The sequence below is a fragment of the Felis catus genome, chromosome B2 (assembly GCF_018350175.1).
Source record: "Felis catus isolate Fca126 chromosome B2, F.catus_Fca126_mat1.0, whole genome shotgun sequence".
Classification (NCBI taxonomy): domain Eukaryota; kingdom Metazoa; phylum Chordata; class Mammalia; order Carnivora; family Felidae; genus Felis; species Felis catus.
The window spans coordinates 98,653,073-98,675,058 of record NC_058372.1 but is presented as its reverse complement, the minus strand read 5'-3'; the positions used below and the strand labels follow the sequence as shown (position 1 = coordinate 98,675,058).

The 21,986-nt window shown below is 42.0% G+C and overlaps 1 protein-coding gene across 3 annotated transcripts in view; it reads right to left on the bottom strand.

Moving 5' to 3' along the window:
* Positions 1 to 274: 274 nt before the first annotated feature.
* The window catches only part of FIG4 (FIG4 phosphoinositide 5-phosphatase), a 131,820-nt gene continuing 110,108 nt past the window's right edge, over positions 275 to 21,986 (bottom strand). Inside the window, exon 23 of one of the 3 annotated variants that reach the window (XM_023254237.2) lies at positions 275 to 609. In XM_023254237.2, the coding sequence (XP_023110005.1) occupies positions 432 to 609 (178 nt within the window). In that variant the 3' untranslated portion in view covers positions 275 to 431. Of the gene's footprint in view, positions 610 to 17,923; positions 21,278 to 21,986 lie in introns of those variants that run through there. The other 2 variants (XM_023254238.2, XM_045058612.1) reach the window with 2 other exon arrangements.

Here is a 21,986-nt window from a genome sequence, read left to right as displayed (position 1 = left end):
TAACATTTTTAATTTTATTTTTTGAGAGACTGAGAGACAGAGAGACAGAGCTCAAGCAGGGGGAAGGCAGAGAGACAGGGAGACACAGAATCCAAAGCAGGCTCCAGGCTCTGAGCTGGCAGCACAGAGCCGACTATGGGGCTTGAACCCGTAAATGTGAGATCATGACCTGGCCCAAGTTGGACGCTCAATCGACTGAGACACCCAGGTGTCCCTATATTGACTGCATTTATAGAAGTATTTCTAAAATAAGGCAAAGGCATTGACAGCAAAATATTTAAGCATTTCTTTATTTCCTGTAATTTGTAGTTCACCAGTTACAAAAAGAGGAAAAACTTTCAGATGTAAAGGACTCCCGGGAAATTAACTTTTTAAGAGGAGATAAAACAGATTACAATGTAGGCAAATTCATGGGGGGACCTGTTTTCTCTTCACAGGTAGCGGTTCCTGATGTATTCTCGGTACATGGAAGTATCTTCCTTTCCAAGAGGCTGCATGATACCTTGACTGGCCTGGATGTGGGCTTGGAAGATCTCTGTAGATTTTCTGTCTACCCTTGGAGGCTGTACTTCATAGATGTTGTCTTGTGAGAAAGCTGAGATAGGTGTTCTATAGAAGAGAAGAGGAGACATGGCTACATTAAAGAAAATAAAGGACCCACAGGGAGCTATGACTGCAAAGCATTCAAGAGCCACTGACCTTGAACATGCAGACTTAATAATAAGTGGTGGTGGTGATCTCCCCTGTCCCCTCCCCTGGGCTGGCTGCCTCCCTTGCCCAGAGGACAGAGCTGGGCCAGAGCCTGCCCAGGGAGCCTTCCCTGAAGCGCAGGCTAGATGGGTACCTTTCTCTGTTCCTGTGCCTCAGCCACACCTATGTCTGTGCACCCATCTGCCTCCTTCACTCGACTAGAGTAACTTTAGGTGGGGGCTATAAATTTTTTGCTCCTTGACACACGATAGGAACCGGACTTTTTTTTTGTATATTAATTTTGTACCCTGAAACTTTATTGAGTTCATTTATTTGTTCTAACAGTCATCAACAGTTTTTAAAGGAAGATTTAGTAGGAATCAGTAAAGGGATACTAATTCCTTCCTTACATTGATAAGAAGAGCAAATAAGTTTGTATGTATAATGTGCTCACTTAGCATAATGCCTGGCAAACTGTAAGTGCTCAGTAAACGTGAACTATTGTTAATGATTACAGGTGCATAGTAATTCCTTATCTGCAATTCTGAAATCCTACAAGCTTTAATAACCAAATGTCACGTTGGTGGTAAAACCTGACCCAATTGAAATTCATTTGGTGGCACATCCTAACCTGAACCAACAATACTGATCCCACTTCATGTGAATATTAATGTGTTTAATTATCAGACAAGTCCTCAGATCACACTGGGGATGTACCATCTTGTTATGCTAACAAGTCCAAAATTCTGAATTCTGAAACACATCTGGCCTCAGGCTTCTGATGAGAGATTTTGGATCTGTAACAGGCAGCTTCCTTCCTTTCTGGGGCATGGAAAAGCACACAAGAATCTCTTCATCCAAAAATATCCCTCCATTCCCATCCACCTAGCCTAACTTAATGCTTGAAATTTCCATCTATCCATTGGGGAAGGTGCTGTCTCCAGAAAAGCCTTGTCAAAATGCAGCGTGGTATCTGACACAACCTTTACTCATTGAAGGCTGAGCACCCACTAGTCATTGCATCCTTAGCTGAGAGCAGGCCCTCAAAGGATGAGTCAACCAAGTCAGGTGTGATGCAGAGTGAGTATGTGTGTAGAGTGTGAAAGAAAGGTCAAGAAGGGGGCTACTGATGGGGACGATAGTAAACCAAAATGTTGTTGGGGCATCTGGGTGGCTCAGTCGGTTAAGCGCCCAACTTCAGCTCTGGTCATAATCTTGCAGTTCGTGGGTTTGGGCCCCACATCGGGCTCTGTGCTGACAGCTCAGAGCCTGGAGCCTGCTTCAGATGCTGTGTCCCTCCCTCTCTCTCCCCTCCACGCCCCCTCTCTCTCTCAGAATAAATAAACATTGAAAAAAAAAAACCCCTAAAATGTTGTTGTGAGGGACTTAGCCCAGGGCTGGCCCTGTGGGGTGGGGGGTACTTCTTCTGCCAGGGAACCAAAATAACACAGAGACAAGATCTGAAGAATCTACTGTGCTGGGCTGGGACCTAGCCTTACTCCTTGTAGCAGAGGCATCAGGAAGGCATCCTGGATGCGTTAGCTGGGACCCTTGAAGCAGGGGGGAGATTCCCTACCATCAGAAGCAGAATTGGGCCTCAGCCCCAGCTAGGTCTATACTAGGAACATCAGCATTTCAAGAGACATTTGGAAGTGCAGACACACAGTGGAAGACAGGAGCTGTACTGTAATGCCCCCATCCTCAAAGGATACGTTTCAATCAAATGTGGGTCTTTCTTACCCAGAAAGCAAAGCTCACTGTGCTTTGCCTTTACACATCCTGCCACGGCTGCAGATGCATTAAATTACATTAAAATGAAATGTAACTGGAGGTGGAATATTCTTTCTGGAAGCCAACCTCAATGTCTTTCACTTCAAGGTAAATATATTTCAATTCAAATCTGGTATATCATTTGTCAAACACTCCCCTTTTTTCAAAGCACTTAAATAATTTCACACAATCTTAGAACGTAACCGTATTGAAGTAAAAACCAAAGGAAAATGATTTACACAAAGTTAAAAAAATGAAAGACCAAGGTGAAAGAGTCCTGAGACATCTGAATCTCAATCTGTCCTCCAGCCTGGTTTCAGTGCGTTCTTCAAAATACACAAATTACAGTTCTTCTAATGTCTGTGGATAACACATTACAATGATGAACAATTAGGATGATTAATATGTGAACTATTCTCCTCAATCTTCCCTCACAAAAGCACAGCAACTCTACAGTCATTTACATAAGTCAAACTGAAATGCTACAATTCTTTAGTGGGTGATAATATTCAGGGTCAAACCTTTTAAACCTGAACCATTTTAAAAATGGAGACTCCACTAGGGTTTCTAGAGATTGTCATCAAAGCACCAGCCACAGCAACTACTCTTGAACCACACCATCTATACCTGTCTAGTCTCTTTCCCTTCTCAAATCTTACTTAATTTTCACACTCATCCTGGAAGGCAGGAACCATTGGGATTATACTCTCCATTTTAAGATGAAATGCTTAAAGTCAATTTAAAAATGGGACTACTGGTTTCTGTCCTGTCTTTGAAACCGGATCTTTGCCCAGAACCCTTTGTGCATTAACAAAGACCTCTCTGGCAGGAATCACACCAGACATCCCTAGTCTGAGCACTAAATCTTAATGAGTTGAGAAAGGGTGGGAACCCTCTTGCACTGTTGGTGGGAATGCAAACTGGTGCAGCCACTCTGGAAAACAGTGTGAAGGTTCCTCAAAAAATTGAAAATAGATCTACCCTATGGCCCAGCAATAGCACTGCTAGGAATTTACCCAAGGGATACAGGAGTGCTGATGCATAGGGGCACTTGTACCCCAATGTTTATAGCAGCACTTTCAACAATAGCCAAATTATGGAAAGAGCCTAAATGTACATCAACTGACGAACGGATAAAGAATGAAACATGGCCCTCTGTAGCAACGTGGATGGAAATGGAGAGTGTTATACTAAGTGAAATAAGTCATACAGAGGAAGACAGATACCATATGTTTTCACTCTTATGTGGATCCTGAGAAACTTAACAGAAGACCATGGGGGAGGAGAAGGGGGAAAAACAGTTACAAAGAGGGAAGGAGGCAAACCTTAAGAGACTCTTAAAGACTGAGAATAAACTGAGGGTTGATGGGGGGTGGGAGGAAGGGGAAAGTGGGTGATGGGCATTGAGGAGGCACCTATTGGGATGAGCACTGGGTGTTGTATGGAAACCAATTTGCCAATAAATTTCATATTAAAAAAAAGAGAGAGAGAAAGGGGACATGCCAAGTGACCAAGTAATTGTTTTATCCTTCAGAGACCTCAGCTGAATATACAGGTGGGCAGGCTGTGGGAGGTAACAGCACCAGGGCCTGCCAACTGCCCATGGATGTAGGGCACGGACAACCGTGATAAGGGTCACAGACCAGCCACTTCTACCCAGTGCCTTTGCTTTCTTGCCAGTAAATCGGTCAGGAGTCCTCACCCTACTTCTTGGTACACTGCTTCACTGCAGCATAGAGTAATGGGCACTATTACAAACACTCAATATGAAATGCCAAACATCAGCCTGAAATGGTATCAGATTGAGTGGCAGGTGGGTTTAGGGCTCCAACGCTACCTCACTCTGGTGTCAAAACAAGTAGGGAGTCAGAAAATGCATTAACTATTGCCTTTGTCTTTTTTGTGCTTCTAGATTCAAAGTCTCTTTCTATTCTGAGGACTGCTCGGGCCCAAAGGGAGACCCCGGTATTGAGCCTTCCTTCTGATGCCTGTCCATGCCAAAATGAACTTGTCTTCCCCAGTGACTCTGCCTCAGACCTCATGAAGGTCGCTGGTCATTCTCATTGTCATTTGGCCCCAAGTGACTGCTGTCTTTGTGCCTTGATGCTGGGGGCACTTCTCTTCTGAGTAAAAGTGAATTGGGGATATCGTAGAAGCCCTGGTTTTTGTTTTTGATGTTTATTTACCTTTGAAAGAGATAGAGAGATACAGTGCGAGCGTGGGAGGGGCAGAGAGAGGAGGAGACACAGAAACTGAAGCAGGCTCCAGGCTGTAAGCTGTCAGCACAGTGCCCAATGCAGGGCTCGAACCCACAGACTTTGAGATCATGACCTGAGCTGAAGTCGTACACCTAACCGACTGAGCCACCCAGGTGCCCCGAAGCCCTGTTTTTTTTGAAGCAACCAAAGTAGAGGGGACTTGCTCAGCACATGTGGCCGGCATCCTCTGAATCCGCTGTTGCTCTTAGAAGGGTCATTTAGGGTTTAAAACAACCAGGGTATGTTGGGGGAGATGTTTCAGACCTGAAAAAACAAGAGGGTGTCAGGACATGTATGGTAACCACGGCAAGGACTAGAAATCCTAAACTCACCACCATGATCTGTGAAATAAAACCATGAGTGGTATGGAAATGTAGTTCCTCAAATAGGAGAGCCTGGAAGTCTACTGGAGGCACAGATAGGGCCCACCCTTCTGGCCTGCAGGCACACAGCCTGTCTCTTAGACAAGAATGGTGAATGCAGTAGCATGCGAGGCTGGACTGGATGTCAGGCTAGGTTGTGACAGGTCCCGGGGGCTACGGTCATGGTCAAAGGGTCCTGTAGGGAAAGAGCGGGTGTGAGCCAGGCTCCAAGCTGAACCAAATCTCCACTTGGGAGCATGTAGCAGGTAGTGAGGACTCTGCACATAGAGCAACAGGTAGTGAGGGTTTTGGGGGTGAAGGGTCCTCTCAAGCATGCTTAGGCTGCGACCCCCATCTGGACTTCAGGGACACAGGGTACAGCCTGTCCCAGTCATGTGGACGGATTCGCTTGCTGACATGTGGATCCATCCTGCTGTTAGCCAACAACTGCTCTCTAGCAAGGGCTTGATTGAGCCTTTACACACATCGCCCCCTGTTGGTGACAGCAGGGACAAGGAAACACTGAAGATGTCCCAGTGAGGGAAGGGGATCCTCAAGGACTTGACCCCAGTCAAGTCCCTCCCACCCCTGCCGGTCCCCTCCCGTAGGGTCTGTTGAATTGTTTCAAACTGAATTCAGTCCATTTCCTAGCTCATAACTAGTCAAAGTGCCTGGTAGCTTGGCTGCTGTGGACGAGTACATGAAATTGGATTTACGGGGCGCCTGGGTGGCTCAGTCGGTTAAGCGTCTGACTTTAGCTCAGGTCATGATCTCACGGTTTGTAAGTTTGAGCCCCACATCAGGCTCTGTGTTGACAGCTCAGAGCCTGGAGCCTGCTTAGATTCTGTGTCTTTCAAAAATAAACAAACATTAAAAAAAATTTTTTTTTTTTTTAAATCTACATCTGCAAAGTTTTTGTTGTTCACCTAAATCAGCACATGGAGGCTACTGGACTATAGTGGTCAATCATCTTGTACCTCGAGGCCTGGCTGGTTATTGTTCCTGTGTTGTGTGGTTTTGTAGGAAGAGCTGACAGGCCTGCCTGTCCCTGTTTCCAATTTAGATTCTCATAGGCATCTCCTGACAAAGATACTTAATGATAGTTCTGCTGGAAATTTCTAAATAATAAAATACAAGGCCAAAATGGTGGGAAAAAACCCCAACAAAATGATAATGAAGAAGCTTAAGACATACCCAATATTGTTGGCATAATCAGAAAAATGAGGAAGGAGAAACAGAAACACACAAAACACTTTTGTTTCTTCATTTTACTTGGCCATCAAGAAGCCAGTCACAAGAAGCTCCCCATGGTCTTAAGGCAGTGGTTCTCCAAGTGTGGTCCCCAGACCAGGAGCACTAGCATCATCTGGGAACTTGTTAGAGATACAAACTCTCACGTCCTCCTCCAGACCTACTGAATCAGAATCTCCGAAGGTGGGGCCTAGCAAAGATGTTTAACAAGCCTTCCAGGGATTCTGACACTCACTAAAGTTTGAGACTCTTTGGTCTAAGGAGACCAGAATGGATCTAAAATGCTAAATAAGATCTTACTTGTGGTCGGTCAGCAGTACTGAACACGTTTAAACAAGAATTCTCCTTTCAAATATATACCGTGCTAACCTTCCATCGAGAACCCTAATTTGACGTTTAATTGCAAGATACAAGCAGTAATATTAGATGCACCACACATTTCCTGATGAGGCACACGTCTGATTTCTCCATTGGCTTACACATTTCCAAGGTGGGAAAGAAATACAAAAACCTCCAAGACCCTCACAAGGGGCTGCCGATCAGCACCTTGTCTCTGAGGGTACTGGAAAGAGACGGAATACCCAATAATGCTTTCAATACTACACAGAATAGTCTTTTTATTAGCTTCGATGCCATCTGTTTCTAGATGAAAAGACCAGTATTTAAACACCAAATGATGTGGAAATTGTGAAACTACTTTCTTTTATTCATTCCAGTAGAGAGAGTTGGCCTTTTATTGCATTTTCACGGTGGAGAAAATGGTTCCACTTTTCTCTCCTGGCCATAAACACAGGGAATTTTTTTTTTTCAACTTCTCCTCACAGCCCCCAAAGGGATAAAACCTACTGCCCCTAATTCAAATGCCAGCAGTATTTCTGGAGATAAAATATTATAATTACAAATTTGCAGGCTCATTTCTTTTTATCTACAGGACCTAGTTCCATCCTCAAGAAAAGCTCTGTATTTCCCCTCAAGGAATGTTAAAGTCTTATTTAAAATAATATATTTGCCCATTCATTTATGGGCTACTTAACCCACATTGCTCAGTGCGCTCAAACACCAAGGATTGATGACATTTAGCCTTAACTGCAGTTCCCATTCACAGAAGAGAAACACTTCAGGAAGAAGTTCATAAGACACACCACGTGTTTTTATGGAAAATGCTTTCTTTGGTGCCCTTTAATACTCTTTCTAAAAAAAAATTAATGTTTATTTATGTTTGAGAGAGAGAGAGGGAGAGAGAGAGATTGCAAGTGGGGTAGGGACAGAGAGAAAGGGAGAAACAGAATCCAAAGCAGGCTCCAAGTGGTCAGCAAAGAGCCCAACGTGGGGCTCGAACTCACGAACCTTGAGATCATGATCTGAGCCAAAGTCGGCCACTTAACTGACTGAGCCATGCAGGCGCCCTCATGCTCTTTCTTAAATGTTGTATTACTTGCTTGGTTATAATACGACCATGTCTGATAACAACTGTATCTTACACTTGCACGCAGAACTAATGTTTGAGTCCCTTAAAATTTTTTTTAATTTTATTTATTCTTGAGAGAGAGAGAGAGAGAGAGAGAGAGAGAGAGAATGAGTGGGAGAGGGCAGAACAAGAGAGGGACACAGAATCCGAAGCAGGCTCCAGGCTCTGAGCTGTCAGCACAGAGCCTGATGCAGGGCTCGAACCTGACCCCAAGTTGGACGCTTAACCAACTAAACCACCCAGGTGCCCTAAGTCCCTTTTAAAGTTCAATTCCTGTTGAGGCTTTTTTTCTAACACATATTGAATAGTCAATAAACATGTTGATCTGACAAGAAAACATTTAATTGGTCAGATTGAAACGTCTTCTGAATTTAGTGATGTCATGATAATTTGTGGCTGGTGATTGAAAAACTGGACAGCATTTGTATAATTTAAATAGTATTATATATGTGATACTTTTGCATATGATTAGCATTCTGGCATACATCAAACACCATCTGACATTTCCAGAAAATTTAGTAATGGTTCTGGTCACAAAGTATCTTTCCCTTCTGTTGCTACCACAAACTTCAAGTTTTTTTCCCCAAGGTTCTTTCTTTCACATTACCAAATGATTCTTTGTTGGTCATAAATGAGTCACAGTATCAAAAGACTACTAGATCTAAAGAGGACCTTATAGAAGATCTTGACCAACTGCTTTATTTACAGATAATGGGCATTAGGTCATTTCTTTCATAATTTCCTCTGCTTTCTGAGGAAAACCATAACAAGAGCAGATTCAAAATTGATCAGATGCTCTGGTCTCAGAGGAACAAAACCTCAGCAAATGCCTTAATAGTACCAGCCCTTGGTTATTGGTCTATTTGTCTTTCTGCAGGTTTTAGAATTTCTATTAGAAAATACTAGCCTTTATCACATAACCAGCAGAGGGGTCTATAGTACACATCACAGTGAAATAAATCTCTCTTTATACCCTTTAATACTCCTCAGAGCCTTTAGCCTTCAGTGTGTGGATATATATATATATATGTATCTATATCTATATATCTATCTATATATGGCATCCACACATATGTATCCACAAATATATATATTTATATATATATGCATATATATATATATATATATATATATATGCATATTTATACATATAATCATCCATTGCTTCTCTTTAGCTGTCTTATTAGATTGCTTGTATCTTTCCAGTAAGGTAGTCATATATTGAAGCCTAGTCATGAATCTATTTTACCAAGATGATAGAGTGAGAATGTGTTTGCTTTATCACATTAAAAATCTAGAGAACATTGCATATTGCTCACATTCTGTGCATAAGTATAGACACCACATTCTGTGCTTAAGTATAGACACCTAACTACAAAACACAGCTCTCAAACTGCACCTGTCCAATATGGCGGCCGTTAGCCGCATGTGGCTACTTAAACTTAATTGAAATTAAATAAGCTTTAAAAGTAGTTCCTTAGTAGCACTGGTCACATTTCAAGTGCCTGATAGCCACATGCAGCTAATGGCCACTGTTTTACATAGCACAGATATAGAATTATTTCCATCACCACAGAGAGTTCTTTTGGTCAGACTGTTTTAGAATCTTTATCCTATTTTTTTCCTCATGAATTTTGGGTTCTTTTATGTCTTTCTAAGCTCATTATCCTAATATATCTATAGCATTTATTACTTTCTGATCTTTTATTTATATATTTATACACTTACTAGGAATGTAACCCCCATTTTGATCACCTCTTTAATTTCAATGCCCAGAAGAGCACCTGGCATACAGTAAGTGCTCAATAATTATTCATTGAATGAATGAATGATGTCTGGTTACGGAATCAGATTTTATCTTGGGTTTCCAAATGCAGAACATGAATTTAGTGTGTTTTGAATTATCTGAAGTGATAGGGAAGCTGTCATTTGACAGGATGGTGGGAAATGATAGATTTCCCATCAGAAGATTGCTCTTAAATTCCTTTCTTCAGATACTCTATAAATGGACAAACAAACTGAAAGGAAGTTGGAGTGTTTTCTAGTGGGGTATAAAGCTATCAAAGTTGCTCAAAAAACACTGGTGAGGCAGAAGGGGTGGGTCCTTATTCTTCTTCAGAGGTGAGAAAACAGTGACTCAGAGAGATTAACAAAGTTACTACATAGGCTGAAATCAAGAGGAACGTATCAATCTTCAAATCGCCTCTAATAAAACAAAAAGCATAACAGACCCCTGTATTCTGGGATCCAAGAAAGCAGGCACTGCCTATACTCACTTTGACATACCCTGTCATGCCAAGTTCAACATGGGAAATATAGGTAAGCACTCACATTATTTGCTGCCTTGCCCCTCCAGGACATTTTCACATGTCTTTGGGTAGATAGAATAAAGGTGACAGGCTTCAGGGGCAAGCGCTTACCCATGTACTGGGAAATTAAACCATGTTATTAGCTGCTGGTGACATTCTAACCATTATCAAGGTAAAGAAAACTTAATTTCCTTTTTATTCCTACTAAAAGACAGCAAGTCTATATTAACACACAAAATGCTATGACTCTAACACATGATCCCTAACAAAGTCCAATCATTTCAGCCTATGCCATTGACAGCTAATGAACATGACACAGAATAGTGAACAAATCTGATTTCTTTATGTACAAACATTTCCAAATCCTTTTAATAGCTGCTATTATGACAAGCTGATTGGACTGTCCTTTAGCAGAAACACTGAAAGGGAGGTTAGAAATCTCACAGGCAGGTTAAAATTCCTTCAAGAGAAGATGACAATAATGCCAGTCTCTAAACAACCCACCATAGAAGAAGCAATAGGGGCGATGAGAAGGAAGTGAAGAATACAATCTGTGATGGCGGAACATAGGATGTATCCACCTCACAAACCAGAGATGCTGGCTGCTGTCCGTAAATGAAGCCCTTCAAAGGTTCAGCAATAAGGAATCTCAACTCCACAGAGCAGACTAAGGTTGTGATTGGAGAGAAGGAGGTGGCATTTTGGTAATGGAGAGAGCACGAGGACAGTAAAACTGTTATTGTGTGTTTCCCAGACACTCATCTGCCTTCAATCTGTCAGGGAGCCATGACAATGACAGGCCAACCAGAAGGGCACTGCAGTGTCACAAAAGTGAAGGATATTATGCCTAAGCTTAGGCAACCACAACACAGAACAATTATAGAACACAATGACCTTAATGTATCTCAAGGAAGTTATGCATGTGTAATGTCTAAGGCTGCTAAACCCTGTGTTTTGAAGACTCATTTGTCATTTCTCATCAGATCACTAGATGAAAAAATAGCAAATGTATGTTTACACACAGACACGCTACATATATAGATAAAATACTTATATACAATATATTTATGCTTATATACACTAACTAAACTATTATATATTATATATAATATATATATTATATATATATATTCTTTAAACATAATGCCGAGAAAAGGGCAATTCATACATTTCGGCCCTCCCCATAAAATGACATACAGTAAAACCTTGGTTTGTGAGCATAATTCATTCTGGAAACATGCTTATAATCCAAAGCACTTGGATATCAAAGTGAATGTCAAGAACCACTGGCTCAGTTGTGATCGTGTTACGTTCAGTGTCATGTACTACCCGTATTGCAAGACACCACTCGTTTAGAAATGTATTAGAAATATTTGCTCATCTTGTGCAACACTCGCAGAGCGAGTTACTCGCCATCCAAAGTTTTGTACTTCAAATGAGTCCATGTGAACTCATTTTTACCTGTCCATTTAGTGGACATTTACAATGTGTAGATACTGGAACAAAAGTATGGCTGATGAGTGGTTGGGGTAATGGAGCCAATAAATCTAGACAACGTATCGAAACACTACTTCTTAGATACAGTTGGAACATCTTGCTCTTAAAGTGTGACTTTTTACACTGTTATATATAAAGAAATCAATGTAATACACATAAAGGCCTTAGAGGCTGTTTACAAGCTTGTCAGGGTAAAGTTTTTGGTTACATTATATCACTGCCATATATTAAAGTCAATTAAATATAAAAAAATAACAATGTTTCCCTAATATTTACCATGGACAAACTACTGTGCTTCAGAATTACCAATGCATTTCACCTTTTTATTGTAAAATAAAACACAGATACAGGAAACCGCACAAAACAAACACACAGCAATATTGTAAGGTGAACACCACCAGGTCAAGGAACAGAAATTCCAGCAGCTGGGCTCCTTCCATGTGCCCCATTCCTATCACAACCATAGCAGCCATTGCCCTGACCTCTATACTAATCACTTCTTTGCACTTTTAAAAACGACTTTTTCATTCACGTGGGCAGCCTTAGGCTATAGTTTAATCTTGCCTGTTTTCAAAAGTGGGATATGATTTTTAAGCTACAGATTCTCTTTCTTTTCCTAACAATTTATTAGCTGAAGGATCCAGGTTGTGGTTTCTCTCAGCCTGGATTTTGCTGACTGCATATTCATAATGCAGTTCAAAATGTTCCTCTGTCCTTTGTATTTCCTGCAAGTCAGCAAGTGCATCTAGAAGCTTGGTGAGAATCTGCTTTGGCAAGACTATAGGAGGTGGGTGAGTTGTTTCATCAGGAGGCCCATAGTGTCTAGTTGTTTATCGTTTGTCATGTTAACAGCCAATAATGCTAAATGCTTACATCTGTTAATTCACTGGAGATTGCCAATGCTAATTATCCTATTTCTTTTTCATTTAACAGTTTTTTTTTAAAGGATGCTTTCCCTCACCTCTTATTTTGTTATCCAGTGGTACCATTCCTAAGATTCAGAGTGTCACATGCTTCTTTCCCTTTATTTTCTAGTTTTCCAGATAATGATGGTTCCCTATAATCCTTCCAAAGTGACCAGAATTAAAAAAAAAAAATTATAAACTCATGAGTTTAAACATATTTGATGAGTTCCATTCCACTGCAATTATTATTATTATTGAAGTTCAAATGATCCTATCTTTATCCAGTGGGAGCCTCTTCAAGTTCACTCCTGAGTCCTCTTGATATGACCCCAGTAATCTTTAATAGCTTTCTTGCTATCTGGATTGACAAACCCAGATTCCTTTTGTACACTGACCTGGAATCAGTTACTTCTCCCAGAGCCCTGGTTCCTGTTAGTGATGAACTGGTATTTCAAGACCACAAAGTGGGTACTAGAGGTTCTTCTTGTTACTGGAACATTGTATGTGTACATACAGCAAGTTCTTACTTGTTGATAACACTTTGTCTCTGCTTTTATACTTCAGAGATTTCAAAATAATATTCTCAGTTCACATTTTTTTCCTTGAGAATCCTAAATATATTACTCCATTTTTTTGACATAAAGTGTTACATCTAAAAAGTATGAGGATAATCTAATTTTCTTTCCCTTAGAAGTCTTCCCTTTTATTTAGATGTCTAAAGGTTTCCCCCCCCCCCCTTTAAAGTCTAGTTTAAAATCAAAACCACACTCAGATATCACCTCACACCAGTCAGAGTGGCTAAAATGAACAAATCAGGAGACTATAGATGCTGGAGAGGATGTGGAGAAACGGGAACCCTCTTGCACTGTTGGTGGGAATGCAAACTGGTGCAGCTGCTCTGGAAAACAGCGTGGAGGTTCCTCAAAAAATTAAAAATAGATCTACCCCTATGACCCAGCAATAGCACTGCTAGGAATTTACCCAAGGTATATAGGACTGCTGATGCATAGGGGCACTTGTACCCCAATATTTATAGCAGCACTTTCAACAATAGCCAAATTATGGAAAGAGCCTAAATATCCATCAACTGACAAATGGATAAAGAAATTGAGGTTTATATACACAATGGAATACTATGTGACAATGAGAAAGAATGAAATATGGCCCTTTGTAGCAACATGGATGGAACTGGAGAGTGTTATGCTAAGTGAAATAAGCCATACTTAGAAAGACAGATACCATATGTTTTCACTCTTATGTGGATCCTGAGAAACTTAACAGAAACCCATGGGGGAGGGGAAGAAAAAAAAAGACGTTAGAGAGGGAGGGAGCCAAAGTATAAGAGACTTAAAAACTGAGAACAAACTGAGGGTTGATGGGGTGTGGGAGGGAGGGGAGGGTGGGTGATGGGTATTAAGGAGGGCACCTGTTGGGATGAGCACTGGGTGTTGTATGGAAACTAATTTGACAATAAATTTCATACTTAAAAAAAATAAAGTCTAGTTTAACTTACTATATTGTATCATTCTGGGTTACTATTCTCATGTATATGGTGTGCTCTCTCAATATATAGTTTTAAGTAGTTATTTATTTCAGAAGGTTTTTTTCTTTTTTGCCATTACAGTTTTAGTATTTTTTTTCTCCTCTCTTGCTTTATTTTTCTTCTTCAGGACTCCTATTATCCATGTTAAACCTTTGCCTGTTGCCAGTATAGACACTTTCTCTTAAATCTTTGTGTTTCTTCATTTCTTTTTTAAAAATTTTTTTAATGTTTATTCATTTTTTAGAGAGAGAGAGACAGAGTACGAGTGGGAGAGGGTCAGAGAGAGAGGGAGACACAGAATCCCAAGCAGGTTCCAGGCTCTGAGCTGTCAGCACAGAGCCCGACATGGGGCTTGAACTCACGAATCACGAGATCATGACCTGAGCTAAAGACACTTAACTGACTGAGCCACCCAGGCACCCCTGTTTTTCTTCATTTCTTTTTGAGTTTTTAAGTTTTGTATTTTAAGCTCATTTTGAAATAGCAGCCTTCAGTTTTAATCTCTTTTCCTGACATCTTCCTGCAAGGTCTGCAGGGAAACATCCCTGCTCTGTGTTCTTCTGTTCTCCTCGTAATTTCATATGGGATTGGATCTTGATACCTTTCTGATACTCATTATACAAAATTCGTTTTCCTGAACCTTTAGAAGGTGTGGTTCAAGAGAGGTTGACTGACTTGACCGAACTTCTTTGGTTGTCTTTGTGAGGGATTTAAAACCGCGGCAGACTGCTTTCTGAGATCTCCTGCACCTCTCTCCTTTCTCTCCTCCTCTCTTCCCTTCATGTCTGTCATGGTCCTGCTCAATTTTGAGTCCATGGAGAGTCAGATGGGTCCCCTGCCCTGGAAGGGAGCTTTGGCTGTTTGGTTTCAAGGGTTTATGTAGCCCAGACTGCCCCAGCTCCCTTCAGAACCCACCCAGAAGCCCCTGCACTCAGCTAGTACTGAACTGGGTAAAACATCCCGCTTTCAGTGGCTGTGCTCAAACGGGCCTGCAGTCATCTCCAGTGCATTCCTGTTGGCTATTCCGGTGTGTCAGATACCCTGCTGTTCCCTCCCCACTTCTTCCTCTTGTACAAACGCTGACCTAATGCAGGTCTGGTGGCTGTTGGTGGGTTACCTCCACCACCTGCTTATTAGACTTAGGGATTTCTGGAGACACCTTATCACATAGTTTTGAGGTAAATGCGTACGGGTATTTGGTCTTGCTACCTAGTTGTTCTGTTTTCTGTGAGGACTCGGAGAGTTTAAAACTATGTCGTTGCTGTCTTCTTCCTGGAACCAACTTGGCATAGTTATCTTAAAAAGAATGTTTTTCATCTATCCCTGAGGCTGATCCCTAAATCTTGTATGTCCTTGCCTGTGTGGCCATCCTGTCCTTGCTGCTGAAGTGGACACTGACACGACACCTAGGGCTGTGCTCTGGGGGAAAGTCTACTCCTGCTCGATGCCCGCGTCTACTCCGTCAAGATGCGGTCTCCTCCAAGACAGCTGTATGCTGCAGACGTCCAGATGTGGAGGCTATTCAGCAATGCAGAGACTCGGGGGGAGTCGGCAGAAGGTGGCGGAACCCTTAATCTTGTGGTTCATCTGCAGCTGGCTCCCTAGGCGGTGCCTATATAGCAGCAGTAGTTCCAGCAGAGTTAGGACAATCAAAAACCACCGCCTATCAGCTACACTTCCATTGCAGTGGATGGGAGACGGCTAGTATCCCGCTGGATTTGGGTCATGGGGCTTAACGGGCAAGGCATTCCTTCCAGAGGGCTGCCCAAGGACCTCACTCTGCTTCCTGAGCCGGGCGACTTCACCATTCTTGCCTGATGGGAGTGATGACTGCTAATGCGAAAATGACATTTCCTATGCTCTCCCTTTCTAAATGAGGGTTTTTTTATTTTCCTTTGCAAGCACTGTATATTGGGACAGACAGGTAGTCTTTTTGTTTATAGGTCAGTAGATTACAGAAGCCTTATCTGGACCTGATGAAGACAGCTGCACAAAACCCAGAGATCCTGGGCTTTGAATGAGATGCAGTAACTTGTGGGGGAGGGAGTGGGTTCTGCTGATAGCAGAGGAGTATGCATGGATCCATGGGTGGCTACAGGGACAGACTGTGGCAGATGACAGCATTTAGATTCCCCAGTATCTACCTGAAACCCCCTTCTAGTGTGCAGGGGCTGAAAAGCAGGGGGAAAAAAATCCCATAGTCCCTTGCAGTTCAGGTTCAAAATGTGATTTAGGTTCTACCTACCACCTTGTACTCACAGGAGGCTTTGATTTAGAATGGGGCCATATGGAAGGAAACAAGACATAGGGTATCGGTTCTGCAGACTGGCCACAGCAGTGATGGCTTCCTAATTAGAACTGAAGAGGCTGGTTTTGCACCCAGCAGCTACTTGGGATAGTTTCCCGATCAAGGCAAATGTGGAAGCCATTCTGAGGGTTTGCCATATGGTTTGGGGAGTTGTTCCTAAAAGCTGTGTCTAGAGTTTTCTTCTTCAGCCCTCCAGTGATTCTGAAAGTCACTTAAAATCCTATAATGAATCACTCTGTGTTTAATCTACCTAAAATGGATCATGTTTTCTGCACCTGAACTCTGACCAACATAGCCAGCCAATGAGCAAAGCACATGCGGCTCTGCTCTCTCTCGCTTTACCCAGGGGCGGGCAGCCAGGCTTCCCAGGTGACCCCTATTCCTGGAAGGGCCTAGCAGGAAGGGGACGCTTCCAGCAGTTGGACATAGTTGGGCATGTGTGTTTGCCACCAGAGGAGACAGAAGCGACAGTCTACCACAAGCACATATGCGAGTGGCAATGGTGGTCCTTTTCATGTTTCGGCCACAGCCATCGATATTCTTATTGGCCGAGGTCTGGCAGAATGACACTGTACATTTTCTCTGAGAATTATAAAACAAAAATGTCATTTGTGTTTTTCAAAGAACTTTTGGGTTTAGAGAAATGAAGCGGGATGATTTTCAGACCTAACATAGGTAAGATTCTCCCAATTTAGGATGCAATTTATAAACTGCATGGCTTCCCTCCTGTTTGTAGGGCATATTATCTATCTTAGTATAAAAAGAAGTGCAGTTTTTCTGTTTCAGACATCGGAAGAGCGGCTGGCGGTATTTGACTGCATTGTTTTTGCAGGCTACAACTTGAACGTTTCAGTTGTATAATGAAAGGACACTTGGCTTTGAGCCACAGGCAACAGGGACTGGTTATCCTGCACAGCACTAAGGCTGTTGTGCTAACAAGGGACAGGTCGCGGGTTAAGAACATTAACAGCTGTTCTCAAAGGGCAAAGAGTGTAGCTGCACCTCCCAGAGTCATCCTTTCCCTTGTGCGGCCTGTGTAGACTCTGGAGCAGCTAGTCATCTATCTGACCTTACACAGTGACCTCTGAGAGCAATCTGTCCCTTCTGTCCTCAAGTTTCCTAGAAGAGCAGCAGCAGTGGCCGGTCCCTCCTGGAAACTCAGACCAATGGGTTACAGTAATGGTTGTGTGTCTTTTCTCCCTCACAGAGGTGATGACACCCAACTTCTATTCTTCACGCCCACTCAGATATTTTTACCTTTTCTATTTACAAAATGCTATCAATGAGTTTGCTATGTCATATTGTTACATCTCTTTTATCCTGCATCTTTTCTCTAATAAACCTTTTTTTTTAGAGCTCATTTATTTTGAGAGAGAGAAAGAGAGAAAGCGCTCATGCTGGTGAGCAGGGAAGGGGCAGAAAGAGGAAGAGAGAATCCCAAGCAGGCTCCATGTTGTCAGCGCAGAGCCCAATGCAGGGCCCAACCCCACGGAACGTGAGAATATGACCTGAGCCGAAATCAAGAGTTAGATGCTCAACAAACTAAGCCACCAAGGCATTCCTCTAATAAAATTTTAATTTTAGAACCTCTTCAAATTTGTACAATGATTGTGCAGAATACAAAGAGTTCCAACATAGCCACACCCAGTTTCCCCTACTATTAACATCTTCCATTAGTATGGTACATCTATTGCAATTAATGAACTGATCTTGACACATTATTATTAACTAAAAGTCCATACTTAGTTTCTACTTGATGTCTTTTTTCTATTCTAGGGTCCCTTTCAAGATACATTACATTTAGGTGTCATGCTACCTTAGGTTCTTCGTGGCAGTGACAGTTGATTTTCCTTGTCTTTGATGACCTTAAGAGTTTTTAATTTTTTAAGTTTATTTTGAGAGAGATAAAGAGAGAGAGGGAGGGGCAGAGGGAGAGGGAGAGAATCCTAAGCAGGGTCCGTGCTATCAGCACAGAGGTGGGGTTTGATCTCACAAATCCTGAGATCATGACCTGAACCAAAGTCAAGAGTTGGACACTTAACCTGAGACACCCAGGCACCCCAGACCTTGATAGTTTTGAAGAATACTTAACCTACATCTTTTCAGAGTTGTTTTGGAAGGAGGTATCAGTAGGATCATGAGTCTTCAAAAGAAAACCTAACAGTCCTGAGTTTTTAGAAAGACTCAGGCTTATGGCTTCATCTCTGTCAATATTCATCTGTGACAGAGTGTTGGGTGCACCTGCCCAGTGGATATTTAGACAGCTCCTGAGAGAACTCCTCTGGAGCAGGGGCTCCCCAACCTGGCTGATCACTACATTCAAATGGAGAACTTTACATAAAGTATAGATTTTCAGGCCATAGCCCAGTTGTACTGACTCAGAATCTCTACCAACAGGGTCTTAAATTCTGAAATTTTTATCTTTTAAAAGATAATAATAGTGCTAATTATGTTTTTAATATACAAAATTATAAAGCATGGCCCATAGTCTGTTAGTATTATTAATGTAAATAGAAGTATGTATGTAGAAAATTTAAAGAGTAACTAAAAGTCCAATGCCTCCCTATAGTCATTTAACCATTTTCTAGGGACATTTTGGTTGCTCTCTGTTTTTATTGTTGTCTTTTGTTTTCTTGGGGATTTGTATTTCAACAAGTTTCCCAAAATATTCTGGTGTCGTCAGAAATTTAGAACCCACTACTACAGAAGAAATTCACAATTCAGCTGTGGGAGAACAGAATGGCCCTTTCAGCTGACATCTTTTATAAAATCATAAAGCCCCCTTGCTCTTCCCCTTTCTCCCCTGTTGAACAAGTCAGCCTTAAAGACATTAGAGGGGGCAGAGCAAGAAGAGGCAGCCTGTAACAGCCTGGGGGGTGTCTGAACCCAAGCGGCATAAAGAGGGCACCCACACTGGGAGGGACAGCTTGGAGAGGGTAATCAGAGCCCAAGCAGGGTAAATCCCTACAGAGGACAGACAGAAGGAAATTAAGGCCTGAGTGGGTGAGGAGGGCATCCATGTGCAGGGGCAGCCTGAGGTAGTATGTCAGGGCCTGGGCAGGGAGAGGCAGGTGTGGGTATCCACGTGGAGGGGTGGCCTGGGGCCCAAGGGGATGAGGAGGGTATTCATGAAGGTGGGTGCTTCTGCGATGGAAGTCAGAGCCTGAATAGAGGGCGTCCATGTGGGGAGAGGGGTGCAATGCAATGGTGATGGAAGGCTGATATCAGGGGATTAATCAAATAAATATAATAAAGGTAACAAAAGCAAAGTTTCTCACTACTGAAGAAAGAAGTCACTAACATGGAAAGGGAGAAGAAAGGTAGAAACCCTGGATACCCTACAATTAGAGATATCAGTATGAACTTACAGATTTAAATATATGTATATTTATATTTACTATATTTACAAATATATGCATTTGGATTAAGTAATACATAAAAACATATGTACTATATGCTTATATATGCACATATGTATATTTGTGCAGTCTGTATTTATACATATATGTCTATCTATACATATTTACATAGATACATAGGTAAATGTGTGCATGTCTTTTAAGTGGGCCTGGGAGCAGCAACACCCCCACCAGCAACAGACACACCTAGTGCCCAGACCTTGGCTTTAATACCATTTTCCACTAAAAAGAACCAGGGATCCTTGGAGAAATGACTGCTTTCAGGGCTGGGGCAGGCAAAGAACATGATGAGCTTAGAACATTTTGTGCCCAGAATCAAGGGAAGTGTTCAAAGAATGATGAGGACATGTCAAAAGAACACAGGAGCCAGGATGAAGGGACTCAGGTGAAATTTGGGACAACTTGAGCATCAAAATAAATAATGAGTGTAACAGATTATTCCCCAATGAATAAACTAGGAAGCTGCAATCTCACACTGAGAGAAATAACTGAAAAAGTTGTATTGTAAGTTTGATAAAGAATGGGAAGTTACATAGTTTGAAAGTATCTTCCACAAATATATTCATCAATTAAAAGGAAAAAGAGCAACTTCACAGGGGAGAAGTCCAAAAGATACCTCTTTTAACCAAGGGATGGAAATAAAGATCATCAGTAATGGGACAAATTGAAATTGTGTGCCATCTGTTAGGATGCAATGGAAAGAACCCACCATCACTTCTGTGATCTTCCTGTGTATATTCATTTTGTACCTTAAGCCAACAAACATGTACTATGTCACAGTTTCTGGGGGTCAGGGATCTGGGAGTGGCTTAATTAGGTGATTCTGGTTTAAGGTCTTGAACAAGATTGAAGTGAAGTAGTCATCCAAGATGACAGTCAACCCAAGGTTTAACTAGGGCTGGAGAATCCACTTCTAAGCTCATTCAACATTGTTGGCAGTCCTCAGTTTCTCACTGGCTGTTGGCTAGGTGCTTCAGTTGACATGCTGGCCTATCCATAGAACTGCTCATGACATGGAAGCTGGCTTCCCACAGAGCAAGTGATCCAACAGGATCACTTCATAATTTAATCACTTCTACTATATGCTCTGGGTCACAAAGATCAATTGTGGTATCACGTGGGAGGAGACTGCACGAGGGTGGGAATAACAGGAGGTGGGGCCCAATTTGAAGGCTGGCTACCACACTGCTGAAGGCTCATAATCTGAAGATCATCATAACAGACCCAAATCCATGGGCAAGGAGATGAAAATCAAGGAAGAATAGGGAACTGTTCCAGAGCAGGAGAGATTAAAGTGACAACTAAATACAACGGGCGGCACTAAACTAGACCCTTTTGTGATTAAGGACATTATTGGGACAAATGGCAAAAACCTGAATGAGGTTAGAGGATTCGTTGGTAGCAATGCACTGATGTTGATTTCCTGATTTTACTAGATTGCATTGTGATTTTGTTGGAGAATGTTCTTCTTATTTCCAGGAAATACCCATTCAAATGCTAGAGAGAGAGAGAGAGAGAGAGAGAGAGAGAGAGAGAACATCAGGTCTGAAACTTGCTTTCAAATGGTTTGGGGAGAGAGGATGTTCTTCTGTAATTGCAACTTTTAGGTAAGTTTGAGGTTGTTTCCACATTAAAAATGTACATGTGGGGCGCCTGGGTGGCTCAGTCGGTTGAGCATCCGACTTCAGCTCAGGTCACGATCTCGCGGTCCGTGAGTTCGAGCCCCGCGTCAGGCTCTGGGCTGATGGCTCGGAGCCTGGAGCCTGCTTCCGATTCTGTGTCTGCCTCTCTCTCTGCCCCTCCCCCGTTCATGCTCTGTCTCTCTCTGTCTCAAAAATAAATAAATGTTAAAAAAAAAATGTACATGAATTATAAAAACCCATGACAGAAATTCAAGTGTCTAAGGGAGAAAATCCTAATTCTGCTGTAGGTAGAATTATATAATGGTGCTGCTTTTGTAGGTCAAAAATGTGTGAATGCTGGTAATTTCATATGGTTCAACCTAACACAAGAATATCACAATAAACTAATCAATATCAAAGATAATGAAATTATGCATTTCCATAATTCAATTATGGAAATTCAATAATTCAATTTCATAAAACAATTCACAGCGTCCTTTCGAGGATCTCTCTTCTGCAACAGCCCACTCCTTGTCTAGCATCCCTAACATCTGCCTCTCTGTCGATGCCCTTCCCTCAGCACA